The following is a 15671-nucleotide window of genomic DNA, read 5'->3' as shown; positions in this document are numbered from 1 at the left end:
ATCTGATGAATCATCGGCGACTTATATTTAGATTCAGGGACTTTCCGTCCGCCTGCTGTTCTTAATACATAGTCAGCAAAATGTCTATTTTCGTTTTTTACGTTGCTTTTATGTCGATTATTTGTTCAGTAAAATTACATAGAAATACCTCTACTGAGGGTAAATGTCGCTATACGTATTAAAGAACAAAAACAAAAATAAATGGGTCAATGAATTAAAAAAATAGATTGATTTTAAAATGCCATCTTGTTTGCACATGCGCACTGCGAGAAACAGGAATTCCGTGCAGCAGCGCGTAGAGTTCAGCAGACTGACTGTAGCCCTGCGTACAGGTCTGTGTGTTCCCGGCGTTATACGGCCTCCACGGGGGAGGCCGTATAATGCCGGGAACACACAGACCTATAAGCAGGGCTAAGCAGACTGCGGTTAGCAGCTGTTGGCGCGGCGTTCATCACTGTGACTTGTTTGGGCATCATTTCACAAGTGGTATAGCCACAAACTGATGACGTCAAAGATGTGCGTACTTATGGAAATGAGGTCAAAGGTTACGTTCTAAAAGGGGCGATAAATTATTTTGGGGGTAAGAGTTAGGAATGGGGGCTTGGAAACTTAGGGGGAAATGATTGAAAAGAAGGGTCCCATTTTTTTACTATTTTCACTCCTTTCCCTCATTTTGCAGTATCCTATTACTCTCTCCATGTCTTCTTCGGCCAGCCTGATACCTATGTGGAAGCAACGGTTGATTAATGACAAGGGAGAGAAGTGTTATTTTTAAGTTACGTTTTTTTACACAACAACTATTACCACTACCGGGGGTCGAACCCAGCACCTGCAGCATGTGAAGCACTACCTATAACCTGTACTCCACGAGAACAAGTTGGGAGAGAGGGATGCAATGTTTCATATAAACGTTAGGATGATAATGCTAAGCAGGAACTGATGAATTTATAATGTTCACTTGTAATGATTTGAAAGTCTTTTACGCATTTTCCTTCTTTTATTGAATTTATGCCTCTGCATTGATTCTTTATTGCCTGTCTTTATTTTGTTCTCTGCATTGTCGTGTTTGTTGTGCAGATTTGTTATTTTTTGAATATTTTTCATATTATTTGTTGTATTTGCACAGTTAAAGTATTTAATTGTCACTTGTTTAGGATGTTTTATATGTTGAAAACTTTGTGTTTGACATTTACTATTGAATTTGTCATTTGCTGCCTTTTTTACAATACGAAAGGTGTGTGTTCCGTTTTTGACAGGATACACTTTTATATAAAAGTGGTTCGTCACTCAACATGTATGCAATGCGATATTTCATTGCTATTGTAGATGAAAACGTGAACAACAATTCGTTGGATATGCCACGAAAATTACATTATAAAAATTCCGCCGATCGAGGAAGTGAATTAAGTACAGAAGCAAACGAAATTCGCCGCCAATATAATGATTTAGGGTGCATATATTGTCACTAGCACGAACTTGGTTGGTTTGTGCATTCCCAGTGTCACACATCAGCAGCAGCAGTGGCCTCCTGTGTTGTCAATGTAGGCGTTATATTAGTTTTTAGACCGTCTCAAAACATTTGGCATAATATGGTGTTATGTGCAGAGTTGCAATTAATCGATGAAGGGGACTGTAAACTTGAAGGACAGAAAATTGAAATATGTTGAACAAGCACGCCTTAGCTTTATCGCCCAAACGCCTCCGCCACATGAACTCATAAAGATAAGTTGGAAATAAGTCTGAAGGTGTAGAGCCAATCCAAGTTCGCATGGCATGCATCCACATGCCTTCAAAGGTGTTGGTGTGGGCGAAGGTTTGAGGATCCACAAAATGAAGACAATGGTTAGCAGTGAAATGAGAGAACTGAGGAGACTTGGACAACGAAGAATAAGCCCCCTACCATTCATCGGAATAATATTGGAACCTGTAGGAACAAATCGATAAAGCATTGGCATTCGTACGCCGGTCAACAGAAATTAAAAAGCAAGCACAAATATCGCGACCAATGACTCCAATCACCAAATGTCTGTCACTGTGTCGACTCAAGCTGTATTTGGACTTCCGGAACTTGAATTCAATATAGATTTTTTTTTTTTTTACATCCGTGTATTCATAAATTTCCATAATACAGCCTGGCTAAAAATCTATTGGAAGGCATATCGCGAAGATAAAGGAAACAAATTTTTGGACAAAAAATTAAACCAATCAATAACAGAGTTTGAACTAATGTACAGGTGTGATTTTCGGTCTGTAGAAGAAGTAATGCAAATGAAAACATACAAAGATTTTTGGCCATCATATTGATTATTATTTGCATTTGAATGAACTCTGAATTCTGTTATGTAACTGTGTGCCGTCTTTGGCAACGGCTATATTGAAAAAGGGTCAATATGGCCATTGCCGTCGGGGTCAGTTTGTACATGACAACAAATTTGATGAATAAAACGTGAGAGGGGACATATTGTACCCGGAATGAGACGGAATTATTGCCGCGATCACATGAACTAACTAACCCTAACCCTAAAAAACTCTGTGATGGTCTTCATTTGCTTGATTTTGTGTCGGGTGAAGCACAGTGGGAGCCAGAAATTGGGGTTAGCTGACCAAATTGTCGGAACTCCGCTCGCTTCGCTCGCTCCGTTCCGACAATTTGGTCAGCTAACCCCAATTCCTGGCCCCCACTGTACTTCACCCGATACAAAAACTAAGCAGTCGGAGATTGTGACAGTGATTTGAAGAAAGAGCAAATTTATATTATTTTAACCTTATTAGTTAGTCAGTGCCGCAATTACGGGGCTCTGTGTTTTGTGTACGGCGATTTTGACGTCATCAGTTTGTGGGTATACCACTTGTAAAATGGTGCCCTTGTTTGTGCTGAAGATGATCTTGTAGTGCTTTGTCCCTCTACGGTGAATGATCTGTGACCTACCTCAACAGTGAAACACCGCTGCACGCTTGTCATGATGGTTTTTGCAGTCTCCTATACGGGCTCCTGTGGGACCGTCCGATCGTTACAGGTCGGAATAGCTTGTTGTTTATTCAGCCCCCGGGTTGCATATGTAGCCCAGCCTATTTAGAGCGTAGAACGCCATCCGAGCTCTAGCTTTGGGGTAGGGTCTATTGCTTTGATGGGGCACAATGTCCCTCTACGTAAATAACATTTGGGAAAAACCTCGGACCACGCCCCTGCAGCTTGGTTCAAAGTAGCGGTTCGCTGTTCGCTGTAATTCGAAGCCCTACAAACCCGGCACATAACAGGGCTAGTTGTCACAAATTTAGGCCTACATGCTGATCGTTTAAATGGCATGTGAAGAATGTGTTTCATTGTGTGTCTTGCTGAAAATAAATTCAGCGAAGCGCTTCTGTTAGCGATAACTACTATTACCGACATAAATATCGGGTTACAACAAGTCATCGAGAAAGGGGTTACCCATGTTCCCTTACACGTCCCTTCATACCTAGGATGAATATTGTCTGATATGTAGTCTTTTGTTAATTATTGGTCCTGGATGACCTTGGAGGACGCTGACGGTCTTAAAAAGTCTACATCAAGTGAGGGATTTGGTAAACTTGAAACTTAAATTGAATTTTTTCAAAATTGCCAGGGTGTGACAGTACCTGAAGTGAATTTAACAAACTTTCTTTTTGATTGTGATCGTACTCGGCGTTGAAGATCGCGGCGAGAGATGCAAGGGGCGCCCTCAATCAACGGATCTACTGATAAATTGACCTTTAAGAAAAAAAACTGACATTTCGCTTACAGTTTAAAATAAACCTGTTTATTAACAGTGTAGCCGAAAACAAAGCTGGCAATGATCCACTTGTAAAAACTATACATCGTACACTTTTTATCCAGAAAATGATTGGCGTCGATCAGCGATAACTTATAGTTCTTGCGTTTGTAGACGAGTTTGTACGAATTACTAGAACAAGTACCATAGAAAAAAATGTCTTTCCAAAGAACGCTAACACATGAAAGAGTGTGACGCATTGGAATATGTATACCTTTGGTACATTACAAAAATATGTACATTTTGCTGTCACGATATCCCGAGGAAATAAATAAAAAAGTCAGCAACATTTGTATTGTGTTTAAGTTTTTGTTGTATTTTTCCGTGGTGGATCCATCTCCGTGAAATTTTGCTAACAGAGCGAGTTGTGGATCGCAGGTAAGGCAGCTTTATGGTACTGAACACACAGATAAATTTATTTTTCGCCTCCCGGCTCAACATTTTTAAATAGATACTAAACTGTCATACCAATTGTATCTAAAAGTCGACCACATAATGATTCATCGATCTACTTAAAGGCACTGTTGGCAATCCCTGGGATCGCCTTTGTTCTGGTCTGTAAGGGGATGATGGAGGTGTGATAGCCTTTTTGTTTTCCACTGAAATTGTAATCTGGTGCGTAAATTTTCTGATGAGACAATCTGGTGCCAACGCATGCCTTGAAGCTAATATTGCATCGGGCCTATTCAACGATATCGCCATAGCCGTTTCAGTTCGTCCACTTCACTCTGGGTTTTACTGGGGAATAGCTCCAACCTGTCTGTTCCGAACAGTAGTCGTGGGTTGTCCAGTCCTTACCAGGTATCTGAGGTACCACGGGACAGTAATACTTGCCGGTATTACCGTAGTACAGTTGCGAGTGATTTAGCAAAAACGGGATGTAGCAAAATTTAAACTAAATATAAAAATAATTGTCCCTCTAAAATTGAATATTCACATAAAAATATCAAACAGGCAGTTTCTTGAGCTCTTCTCGAAGGTTATCGATTTGTTCCCTTAATTGTCCGTCGTTTGGTGTACTTTGTAACCACGTTTCAGCCTCTTGTAGAATCTTCTCCCTCTTGAGACGAAAATGAGTCTTGATGACGCCCTCAAACGCAGGGGATGGGTTCCGAAGTTGAGACAATATTGCATATTTAATATTATTAACCCTGACACCTATTGAACAAAAAACGGTGTGAAAGTGAGTAAAACTGTGTAAAATAATTCATCAACGTTCATTCTCTTATCAAACGTAATTTTCGTGTACTTATTCAGTCGTGAGCATCATAATAGAGGACGGTTCTGGTGAAAGCTGATTTTTCGTCCAGACCTGGCTGTAAGAGTTTCAGAAATGATGTCTATATGTGGTGTGATTATAACTGCAGACTCATACCTCTGCCATTACAACCACAGGTGCCTAATTATTCAAAAATTCAAAAATTGTAACATTCTCACACCGTAACAGAGTCAGTTGAGTGTTTCGATTGAACACCTGAAAGTTTGATGATGTAACTTCTGTGGGAATTTCTTACCTTGGTTGTACGATTGGCTGTTTTGTTGCCCGTGATCTGTGCCAATCTGCGATTCGTAGCCAGGCTCGTTGAAGTACGGTTCGGAAACTAGAATCAGAGACTGTATGGAGACCAACAGCTGAAGAACTGTGGACAGTTCTGTCCAGGTTTCACCGCCTTGTCCGGACCACGTACCCAACAACGACAGGCAGACTTTGCCACAGCTTTGAGGAGAGAAATGTTAATATGTTCCATATTATCCTAAGTATTTGACATTTTTTTAAAATCATCTCCACCTCTCTCCTTATTGAATACTCACCTCCAATAATGGGAATATTACGTTAAATCCAAAATTATATACCGATGCACATTTTGCAGTAACCATTCACTTCTTCAGTGAGGGGGTACATACCTTTCGAGTACGATCCACACAAACATTTTATCCGGAGACATACACAAATACACATCGCATGATCAACACTGGAAATACCCCAGGATGCTAGTAGAGCACCCGTATGCTAAAAATGTGTGCCTATAATTTTTGAAACCGAGTATGACAGACAACCTTTCACAACCTGAATGTGTTTAGATAGTTTGTTCGGTTTTGAGGGCCAATCCGGCTCGGAGCCTGCCACTCTTACTGAATTAAGAAGTATATGTATTAGATGTATCCTTCAAAAGGATATTTCACATGGGACAGGGGTCAGTCCCCAGGGAAAGGGAAAGGGGTGGGGTTCTTTGTGCAACAGTTTTATTTTATTAATTTTGACTGTGATATTTCAAATAAAGATTTGAACTCCAACCGTCTTACTGCTCTCTTTATTACTATAAGTAATTTATCAATTTTGACTGTGATATTTCAAGTAAAAATTTCGACTCCAAAACGTCTGACTGCTTTCTTTATTACCTACAACTTCTTATCTCCTCTCCAACCTGTATATATACTTTAATAGCCCCGCAAACATTTCCAACTGGCTATTCGGCCCCACCAACCATTCCCCGCCCCAGGGGACTGACCTCTGTCCCCTTTGGTACCTACTTGTAAAGGTTCGGGTTGAATCTAACAGCGCCACCACCGGTAGTCTGTAGATGAACTTGAGGTGGAACGCTGGGGTAATTGTGGGGAAAGAATATATCAAAAAGATAACATCCACCGGAGTAGGGAGTGTCTTCAGGTCTGAAACAAGTATACAAAAGTAAATAACATATGTTAGATGCAGATAGCATGTGTTAGATGCCGGTGAAAAGAGTAATTTTTCCTTCTTAGCATGCTGATTAAATTTGATTCCTCGTCAGTGAAATTGTGTTAAATAGTAGCCACAATTTCTACACTGGCAGAAAACACTTGTACTTTTTTATTCCATAAAACCACGAAGGTAGTCGCGAGATAATCTCCAAGAAGAAGTAATTCTACAAACTTATCTATGGATAAGATTTCACACTTGTGAAACGCCAGCCTCCAGGGCAATGACGGTCCTGACAGAACATTGGATGTGAACGATAAATAGGTATGGAGTACTGGTATACGATGCATTCATGTGTAAACGAAGGCCACAAATTGTTCAATTCTTCAGTGACTGTCATGACATGATGAGATTACCAATTATTCATCAGTCACTTACCCTACAATTAATGCCTGCATAAGGTTCATTTTGCTATCATCCTGCAAATAATGGAACGGAAAATTGTCATTTATACTTACTACTTACTATTTCGACTAACCTTAAAAACAAATTAAGGTAGTTCGCATCTCGAAAGTGAAAGACTTAAACTTTGCTCAAACTTTAAACCGTTCCCTTTCGAAATTCAGAATAAATATCAGGGGTCATCGTGCGAAATATAGTACTAGAGAAACATATAACCCAATGTTTACCGACACTTTGAATTCCCTGTCACGGTGTTAACTCTTTAAGCTTCAAAATGACCCCCTCCCCCCCCACACTCACACACAAGGAATAGAACAAAACTAAAACGCAGAAAATTGGGAGTCCGAATATCTGTCAGAGCAAGGTGCATTCTACTTTGAGACAATGATTCCGTCAAATGTATACTCACCGTTCTAACAAATATTGCTGAAGATAGATGTAATGGCAGTGATGAAGATAACGATGCATATTCTTGCGCCAGTCTGAACATCTGAAAGAAAAGTTGATCAGTTTCGTAGTTTAGGAAATGGAATATTTGGAATTATCCGTCAAGTAAATCATTATTCAGCAATGAATTTCTTACTCATTCTAGCCACTCAATGGGAAAACCTATTTATGGAAGTACACGCCTCGAAATTAAAAGATTTAAAACTTTCGCTCAAACTTTCTGTAAGTAAGCTGTAAATAATTCCCTTTCGAAATCAAGAACAAACATAAGAATCACCGTGCAAAATTCGGTACCAGAGAAACAAAGTACCTAATATTTATACCGACTCTTGAAATTCAAAATGGCGGCTATCCCTATGTCAAGTCTAAGGGAGGAGCTCGAGATTAAAATTATTCGATTTCGAGCCGGTTAAATATTCATACTCTACGAGCTTCAAATGAACCCCCACAAGTGGTGTCCTAAAAAAGGTATTGTAGAAATTTGATAGTCCGAGGCGCATACTACCTCAAGGTGACGTAGGCCCAGATTATTTGGCAAATAAATACTGTAGTGTGATGGTAAGTCACAACAGACTTGCATATTATGCGGAACTTTATAACGTTATAACCCTTTGAGTGCTGTAGTTTTTCCCACCAAAATTCCAGTGCAACATTTACCAATTTGTGTGAATTTTTCTGTAAATTTTTTGATACTTTTTGACCAAACAGACATCACATTTCATTTGCTACAGTTTCTTATCAAAATTTTGGCAAAAATCTGAAAAAAAATTTGACTTGGGTACATTTTACAAAGGTGACAAAAATTGACTTTGGCGCTCAAAAGGTTAATCGCAATCAAAGACGGTGCAAAATGCTGACCTATTCTCTATTATTCCGGACTTGTATTAAGTGAACAAATTAATTTTATTTCTCTTCTTAGTTTTCATGTAAATTAGCGTCTAGTACCGTGGATTCGGAATGTTATTTTCATTTTTCAGTGCACTATTTCTAGCTAGAGAGGTACCGGTTCATATGTAATTAAAATGGTGCAGATACAAACTTTTGACTTACTAGACGAGAGTCCAGCCGGCCATTTCCGTCAGAAGATGCGTAGCGATGTGCCTGTGGTCCAGACATTGGTATTTCGCAGCTTTGAAACTGTAAATCTTGCAGCTCTTTCTTGTATCTAACCTCTAACGACTCCTTTGATAAAATAAAACACATCATCAGATGCTAAAATACTCGGCAAGAGCACCCGTACATTGCCTTGTAAAACCGCAAAGGAGATACCGGAAATAGAACTTCGAATAACCTCTTCTTACCTGGTCAGATGTACATTCCACCATGGCTTTATATGTTTGATCGACTTTGACCTTGGGGGTGGCAACACGTTTTTTACCATGGATACTATCCGCACGAGTTAAAGTTTCCAGCACCTCTAGAAATGCCCTGGATATATCGATGATAAAGACGAGCATTTACTTACATCGCTGACGATTACCCATGATAAATAGATAGATAGATAGATAGATAGATAGATAGATAGATAGATAGATAGATAGATAGATAGATAGATAGATAGATGGATAGATAGATAGATAGATATTACCGATTCATTTTTGTTTCATTGTCTCACCTTGCGAGTATTTCACCAGCTGTTTGGTCATCCAAACACCGCAGAGAAGGCGTGGTCTCTCCGGCGTTTTCGCTAGGTACTAGAATTTCACTTAAACTAATCGTGTCCGCTGTTCGTTTCTCTGAACTGGTCGTTGTCTGTGAGTCAGTTTGTCTGCCTCCAGTGGCTCCCTTGCCTGTGCATTCAAGTATCGTCTTTGCCTGTAGTGGTGTAGAAATGACATACAAATATGTCTCTTGTGACCGCACAATCGGCGAAACATTACAGAGTTCGATGTATTCCTTTTCGTGGAATCGATGTTTTTCCCTTTGCAAAAGATGTGTGAAGAAACTCTACCTTGTTTCAACCCGCTGTTTTGTATCATCAAATCACCCGTTTACAACGAGAGGTTTTGTTTATCACTTACCTCGCCTTCCAGAGCTTCCAAGTGCTCGTAGACGGACTGTTGTTGATGAGGTAGGGCATAGAGTAGAACTACTAACTTTGGCTGAGCAGCTGTGTATAAAGAGGAATTATTTTGTTATAAAAACAGGTGATGCAAGTATTGTGCATGCTTTATGTAGCTATAAAGTGAGTGTGGGAAGTTATTTCTTTCTCCGATCGTGGGAGGGCGCTAGCTGTCGTTTCCCTTGCACTCCAGTAACACCAACATAACAGCACCGACGATGGAATCTCTGAGCGTTATTCGCGCCCTGACATACAAGAAGAAATGCCGTTTATTGTTACTTCCATGGTATAGTGACGTATCCGGTGCATTCAGGTGTTAAGTCACAGTCCTTTGTTCTTAAGGAATCAACACACTTTCAAACGCATTGCCATACCATCGCAACCACATTTGGTTTAGAAAATCGAAAATATTGCAGTAGGCAAATCCCGAATGATAATCTTTCTTCACTGGCGCATTGTCGTACCTAGCCGGTGATAATTCATGTCTCGTTCGTTCATTAAAACCTGTGATATTAAACATTCGATATGTAATTTTTGAGGATGATATTACTCATGTATCTTCAACTTACCGATTTCTTTAATGATCACGAGGATATATCCGTATATCTGAAAGTAAGAACCAAGGCTGAGATTAGTCCTGCAATAGTAATATGGGCCAAAGTCACGGTGGTATATAGTACCAAATATGCACCGCTCACAACAAAAAATCGTGTGTTTTCATTAAACCTGTGACATCTGTCTATAAAAGTATTAAAAAGTATTTTCATCGACTAGCGATTATGACCATGATTGGCAGTAACAAAAGTCCATGTTTATCTAAAATTTCTATATTTATATTATTCATACCTCCCCGAATTCTTGCCGCGTCTTTCATATGTTCGTTGAGTTACCTTGCATACGTAATGAACTTAAAGATCAAATGGTGAGTATATTTAAGGCTTCATCGTTGTTCTCACCCCTTTACGGGAATGTCACTAAATCGTTCGGATCATACTTATAAAAGATTTTCCGAAATAAATGTCACGTTACAATTTCCATAGTATCATTCCACCGACTTACCATTTTTTGTCCGTTGATGTCAAGAAATGTTACATCCTTTAGATATTTCTGCAAATAACAACATAATGTCGAGTAAATAAAGGATCCCACTGATGATATTTAAACAATCCTTTACAAATTTCGAATTTTCTCGGATTGAGAAAGTTAAGGGAGGGACCATTAGTTGTGGGGGGGGCAGGATGGTCGGCATGCCGACTTGTTTTTACCTTTCGAAAATTTCACAATTTTGTTCGAATATCGCACTATATGCATACTTATTTTTTCAACACTCTTTTCAGTCGACTTTTTTGGGAATATTTTCTTCGAAAAACAGCGTGGCTGCACAGTATATTTTACTAACAACCTTTGCAGACATATAGTTCCATTTTTGTCTACCCTTGGACAAGACAGCACAGTCAACCTCTAACTTCGAGAACTTTATTAAAATTGACGACAGTCATCTTCGCCAGTCAAAATATGTGGTGTGTATTTTTGAAATGTTAAGGACAGTCGCTGTTTTCTTCTACGTTTAACTTTCATTTTCTTTTTCTCTTTTCATGAGTAATCTATAGTACCTTCTAAAATCATGGCAGATAAAAAGGAAATCAATCAGGATCGTAAATTGTGTCATTGATAAATTATCTGAGTGCACAACAAAACATAGCTGTATCCATAGACCCTAATGCTGTATCGCACACGTTAGTTCCCGTTTATGAAAATAGCCGTCAGTTCATGATCATTCGTTTCTTCTGTAAAACAGAACATTTTTAACATCCGCGTTTTCTTTGTCTGTTCTGACCGAGGGCGGCCGAGGGATTAAAGGTAAGTTTCACCTTCCACTCAGTCAGTCGGTTTCAATGTTCCGGCTTTCTCAAATAATAAAAACAATGCCTCAAATAATTACCAAACTTAGAAAGCGAGTATGTCTCTTATTATGGACTCACCTCAAGGAATGGCACCAACACAGAACCTTTCAGAATACGATAAAGACCGAAAATAGGGTCAGCAACTTTTTGGCGTGTCCCTCCTGTGGTGCCGTGATTTTGAAGAAATTCTCTGATGCTGGACAATGTACCGTTCAGGGCTGACTCTATTCGCCTGTCTTTCTCCTTCTGATAACGCATGTGCGCTGGCACGTTCCAATCTATATCGGAGGAAAACCGGCATAAGTAGACCAGTGAAAAACATATATGATGAAAAACACCACAACATTTGCCTACTTTTGATATGTTCCGATATCGCTCATTTCCGTCGTCTAACACGGTAGCAGTCTTAAGGTAGAATGCATCTAGGGGGACAGATATTAAGACCAAAAAACCTTTACAGTATTTATTTTGTGTGCCACTTGTTGGGCTTGTGGGGTTTTCACCAGCTTTTGTGAAAATCGAACATTTTATTTCCCCCAAGATGGATGGCGGCCATTTTTAATTTCAAGTGTCGGTAAGTATCGGGTTGCTTATTTCTCCGGTACCAAGTACCAATTAAATTTTGCACCGTGACCCCTGATTTTAACGCTTGGTTATGAAAAACGTTTAAAATGTCTTTGCAGAAAGTTTTAATAAAAGTTTAAGACTTTCGATCTCGAGGTCAGTATACGAACTTAAGATGCAATAGTTGCAAAAAGCATAAGCCTTGCATACGTTTAGTACCTCTATCAGTTTTGAAAAGCTTCGATGTAATCCTTTAGAACGTTTATACACACCTGATAGTTGACTGTGCCCATATCCAACGCCTTTTGACCAATATTTGCTTCCATTAGGTTTCTATAGGAGAAGGCATAATTAGAGAAAAAATGAAGTTAACTTCGTTACCCCTTGACATCCGAAAAAAATTGAATTGTTACATTTTCTTATATATATAGATGTCGAGGTGGGTAAATATCATTAAGAAATGTTCTGCTAATTTTTGTCAATTCAATTTTCGCTGTTCCTGGGGTGTACCGCCGACGAGAAAAGTACGCAAAATGTTGTACATAAATTGATGTTTAAGGGACAGGTTGTCGAAACTGCACCCGAAGATTGTATGGGACCCATATGACCAATATAAACACTGTATCCAAGGTATATTGGCGGTTGATAAAAGTTAAAACGTGTTCGGCTTCGTAAAATTGAAATGCTGCTGCTATGGTTACGCGATGAATCTATATATGAAATATATAATTGGTAAACCAGAATGTTGTGCAGGAGCAGTTTCGACGACTCCTACGTTATTGTTTTTGGCTTGGTCTATCACCTTTGGAAATTTCTTTTGTTTTTTCGCTTGAAACTGAGTGGTACTGTTGTTTCCGACGTCTGGTGCTTGATGTATCTGCGTCGACTCCGGAACCCCTGATGATTTATTGCACTTGGTTCTTGGCTGTGTCTTACTGACCTGAGGAGTGGTACAAAATAGAATGCGTGTCACTCTTACGGCAGCACTCACATGACACAACTGACCGTACACAAGGAAACGTGAAACGATCTTTCATCACACGACCACTAATTTACCACACACGCAAAAACAGTGGTAGTATCCTTGACCGTATATCCTTCATATATCCTTCATGATACAAAAGTGACTAAATAATCGTGTCGAATTAAAAGCAACTCCGCTATCATGCTCAACTATAGACAGTGGAGGGGAACAGGTCTTCCCCTCTACTGTCTATGGTTCAAGATTACTATTATTAAAATATGGTGTTCCCTCGTTTTTTTTGTCTAGAACCTCTCCCTAGATATGGAAAAGGACCCTAATATTCGCCAAAACTACGGAGAGGTTGTAGACAACTTTTGTCAACCGTTCGTGACCGCTAACTTGCAGTAAAAATCATTCTGATTGCCAGAACTTTGGTAATTAGGCAATTATGAACTTTTGTTAATGACATTTCATTTGCAACATCGCCGTTCGGCAAGACGTTCTTTCGGGCTAATATTGCACGGCCACAAAATTATCGACTTCCCTATGCTTAGAGTACGAGTGCGTTAAAACGTAGTCTGTCGCATAGCTGCTCTTTTATCACCCTGAAGGGACAGGCTTCACAAAGGATCTGTGGTAAAAGACGACGAAAGTCTGCCCTCTGTCTAGTAAAATAATGTTATGCAAGGTTGTGTAGTTCATTCATGGCCTTCCCAAATTTACCGACGAGGGAGACCCAATACAAAAATGGATGCATTCAGTTTTAAGTTTTATCTCCACGATTCATTGCACAGCGTTGTGCAATCGTCCTGTACACAGTGACGAGAGCGAAGCGCTTCTGTTATTGTATGTGGCATGACCACTGTTGTCATTACGCCCCGTTTCCCATGATTCCTTGGGCCACAATATGCTCGGGCATGGCACTGACTGACTTGTCAGTATCCCTACCGTATATGCGAAGGGTCTTTTCCCTGTAAGGACAGAGGGGCTAAACGTACCCGCCGATTTATCAAATTACAAAACATCTGTCCTTAGACATACTCGCTTGTGAGCTGTTTTCGTCAGTATTCTCTGAACAGTGAACACTACGAAAAATAAATCCAACTTTTCAAAGTGATCATAATTGCTAGTTTTAAATAACTGCAAAGTAGCATTTAACAAAGTACCCTGACTTTCGTCTCTTTTAGTCCGCATTCAAACTGCATATGTACGAGCTTCATGCACGTACGCTGGTCTCTCTTGTTGTATAAATATCCTGTACGGCTGTCCTTTTCTCCCAGGGTTGTGGGGGCACTGTCATCGGAAGGATATAAATGTGCCGCGGTGTTGACTGACACCATATGCTTCGTCATATGTGGACTTTTGACAAATGAAATAAATATTGATGAAATGAGGACTTTTGACCCCTGTTTTTGACTCTCGCAAAGCTTTTGATTCCAAATATGCATTTTGACCTATATAATGTGGCATTTTACTTTTTCATGATTAAAAATTTTGCCAGAAGCGCATATATTTTTGACACATTCCAACGAAAAGAAAACTGTAAGCTTAGAGCTTATGCATTGCGGTTGGTGTCCAGGGCTTGTTGCACGCCACTATAAAATTCGGAACTGGGTGGTCCCCAATGATGCATAGTACTTTCTGGTGCACTGCCTTTACGCCTATATAGCAAAAAGCAAAATTTTAATTACCCATGCAAGTTTCCGTAAGTGTCTTCTTATGTTCGTTAATGCCTTTTGAACTGACGCGGAATTACCATGGTGACCAGTAGCCCGGTAATTGCCCTGCCTGTAACCACCCCTCCAGTGCCCGCCTCGTCTGTGATAGCCTGCCGCTTGGTAGTTGTCCTGACTGTGACCGTCCCGCTTGTAAGTTGCATGATAATTGCCTTGCCTGTAACCGCCCCGCCTGCCGTAACCATGTGACGGGTAACTGCTTCCCCTGTTATTGCCCTGCCTGCAATGATGGAAAAAAGGAAAAGAAAATACTTCTAGTATTTATTTCTTGGCTTACAATAGTCGTTTTAATATTGTCAGTAGGCCTAGTAATGATGCAGAAAGGTAACACCCTGGGCCCAGACTACACTCTCTCTTTGAGTAGGACGTAACTTCGCTATACCGATTCTTTGACTAATAGGCCTAATACATGAATTTTTATTCGACATCAGTTGACCAAATCTCAGGAAACAAATACAATGGAATTTTTTTCATCTTGAGGAAACTATGCGTGTAAATATAGACTTCTCTTGGTCACCTTGTTGCTGCTATATCTTGTCAGTTGTAAGAAATTGCTCTAACTGCTTCTCATGAAGCGCCTAAATTTTCATTGTTTCCGAAGTTCATCGGCTACATAGGCCTAGGCATCTACGGTCCGTAATGGAACTTTCGGCAGCAATGAGAGAGAGAGAGAGAGAGAGAGAGAGAGAGAGAGAGAGAGAGAGAGAGAGAGAGAGAGAGAGAGAGAGAGAGAGAGAGAGAGAGAGAGAGAGAGAGACAGACAGACAGACAGACAGACAGACAGACGGACAGACGGACGGACAGACAGAGGACCTTAGTTGAACTCACCTGTACATAGTTTTCCGTTTCTTTCTAGTCTCCGAGTCTCTAGTGACTGCTGTTTGGTTAAAGAATGGTGGATTGACGATGAATAGTGTCAATAAATAGGCTGCCTGGTCGACAGAAGTGGATTGTAAAATGTTGTGCAATGGGTGTGCGCAAACTCACACGATAAGAAAGCGCCATTTCCTCATTGTTGCTCATTCAGCACTTTTATTTTTAGGTATGTGACGTTCACTATTCGA

General features: G+C 40.0%; 2 protein-coding genes across 2 annotated transcripts in view; both read right to left on the bottom strand.

Annotated features, from left to right (window-relative positions):
* LOC139139247 (probable ubiquitin-conjugating enzyme protein 17) overlaps positions 1 to 77 on the bottom strand; it is a 15886-nt gene extending 15809 nt beyond the window's left edge. Inside the window, exon 1 of the mRNA XM_070708090.1 lies at positions 1 to 77. This exon is cut by the window's left edge and continues 116 nt beyond it. The gene's annotated coding sequence lies outside the window, so the exon portion shown is untranslated.
* Positions 78 to 3757: 3680 nt separating this feature from the next.
* On the bottom strand, positions 3758 to 15567 carry LOC139139244 (probable ubiquitin-conjugating enzyme protein 17). Its single transcript, XM_070708087.1, has 16 exons — positions 15436 to 15567; positions 14563 to 14827; positions 12710 to 12847; positions 12180 to 12240; positions 11422 to 11621; positions 10499 to 10546; positions 10009 to 10045; positions 9399 to 9487; positions 8993 to 9192; positions 8679 to 8805; positions 8428 to 8559; positions 7340 to 7420; positions 6907 to 6947; positions 6324 to 6461; positions 5306 to 5508; positions 3758 to 4949 (listed from the first exon to the last, which is right to left on the bottom strand). Exons 1-16 carry the CDS (start codon positions 15441 to 15443, stop codon positions 4738 to 4740), a joined length of 1980 nt encoding a protein of 659 aa, XP_070564188.1. The 5' UTR covers positions 15444 to 15567; the 3' UTR covers positions 3758 to 4737.
* Positions 15568 to 15671: the final 104 nt, after the last annotated feature.

The sequence above is a fragment of the Ptychodera flava genome, chromosome 8 (genome assembly GCF_041260155.1).
Source record: "Ptychodera flava strain L36383 chromosome 8, AS_Pfla_20210202, whole genome shotgun sequence".
NCBI classification, from domain to species: domain Eukaryota; kingdom Metazoa; phylum Hemichordata; class Enteropneusta; family Ptychoderidae; genus Ptychodera; species Ptychodera flava.
The sequence above is the reverse complement of the archived record's forward strand: the minus strand, read 5'-3'. Positions and strand labels throughout refer to the sequence as shown.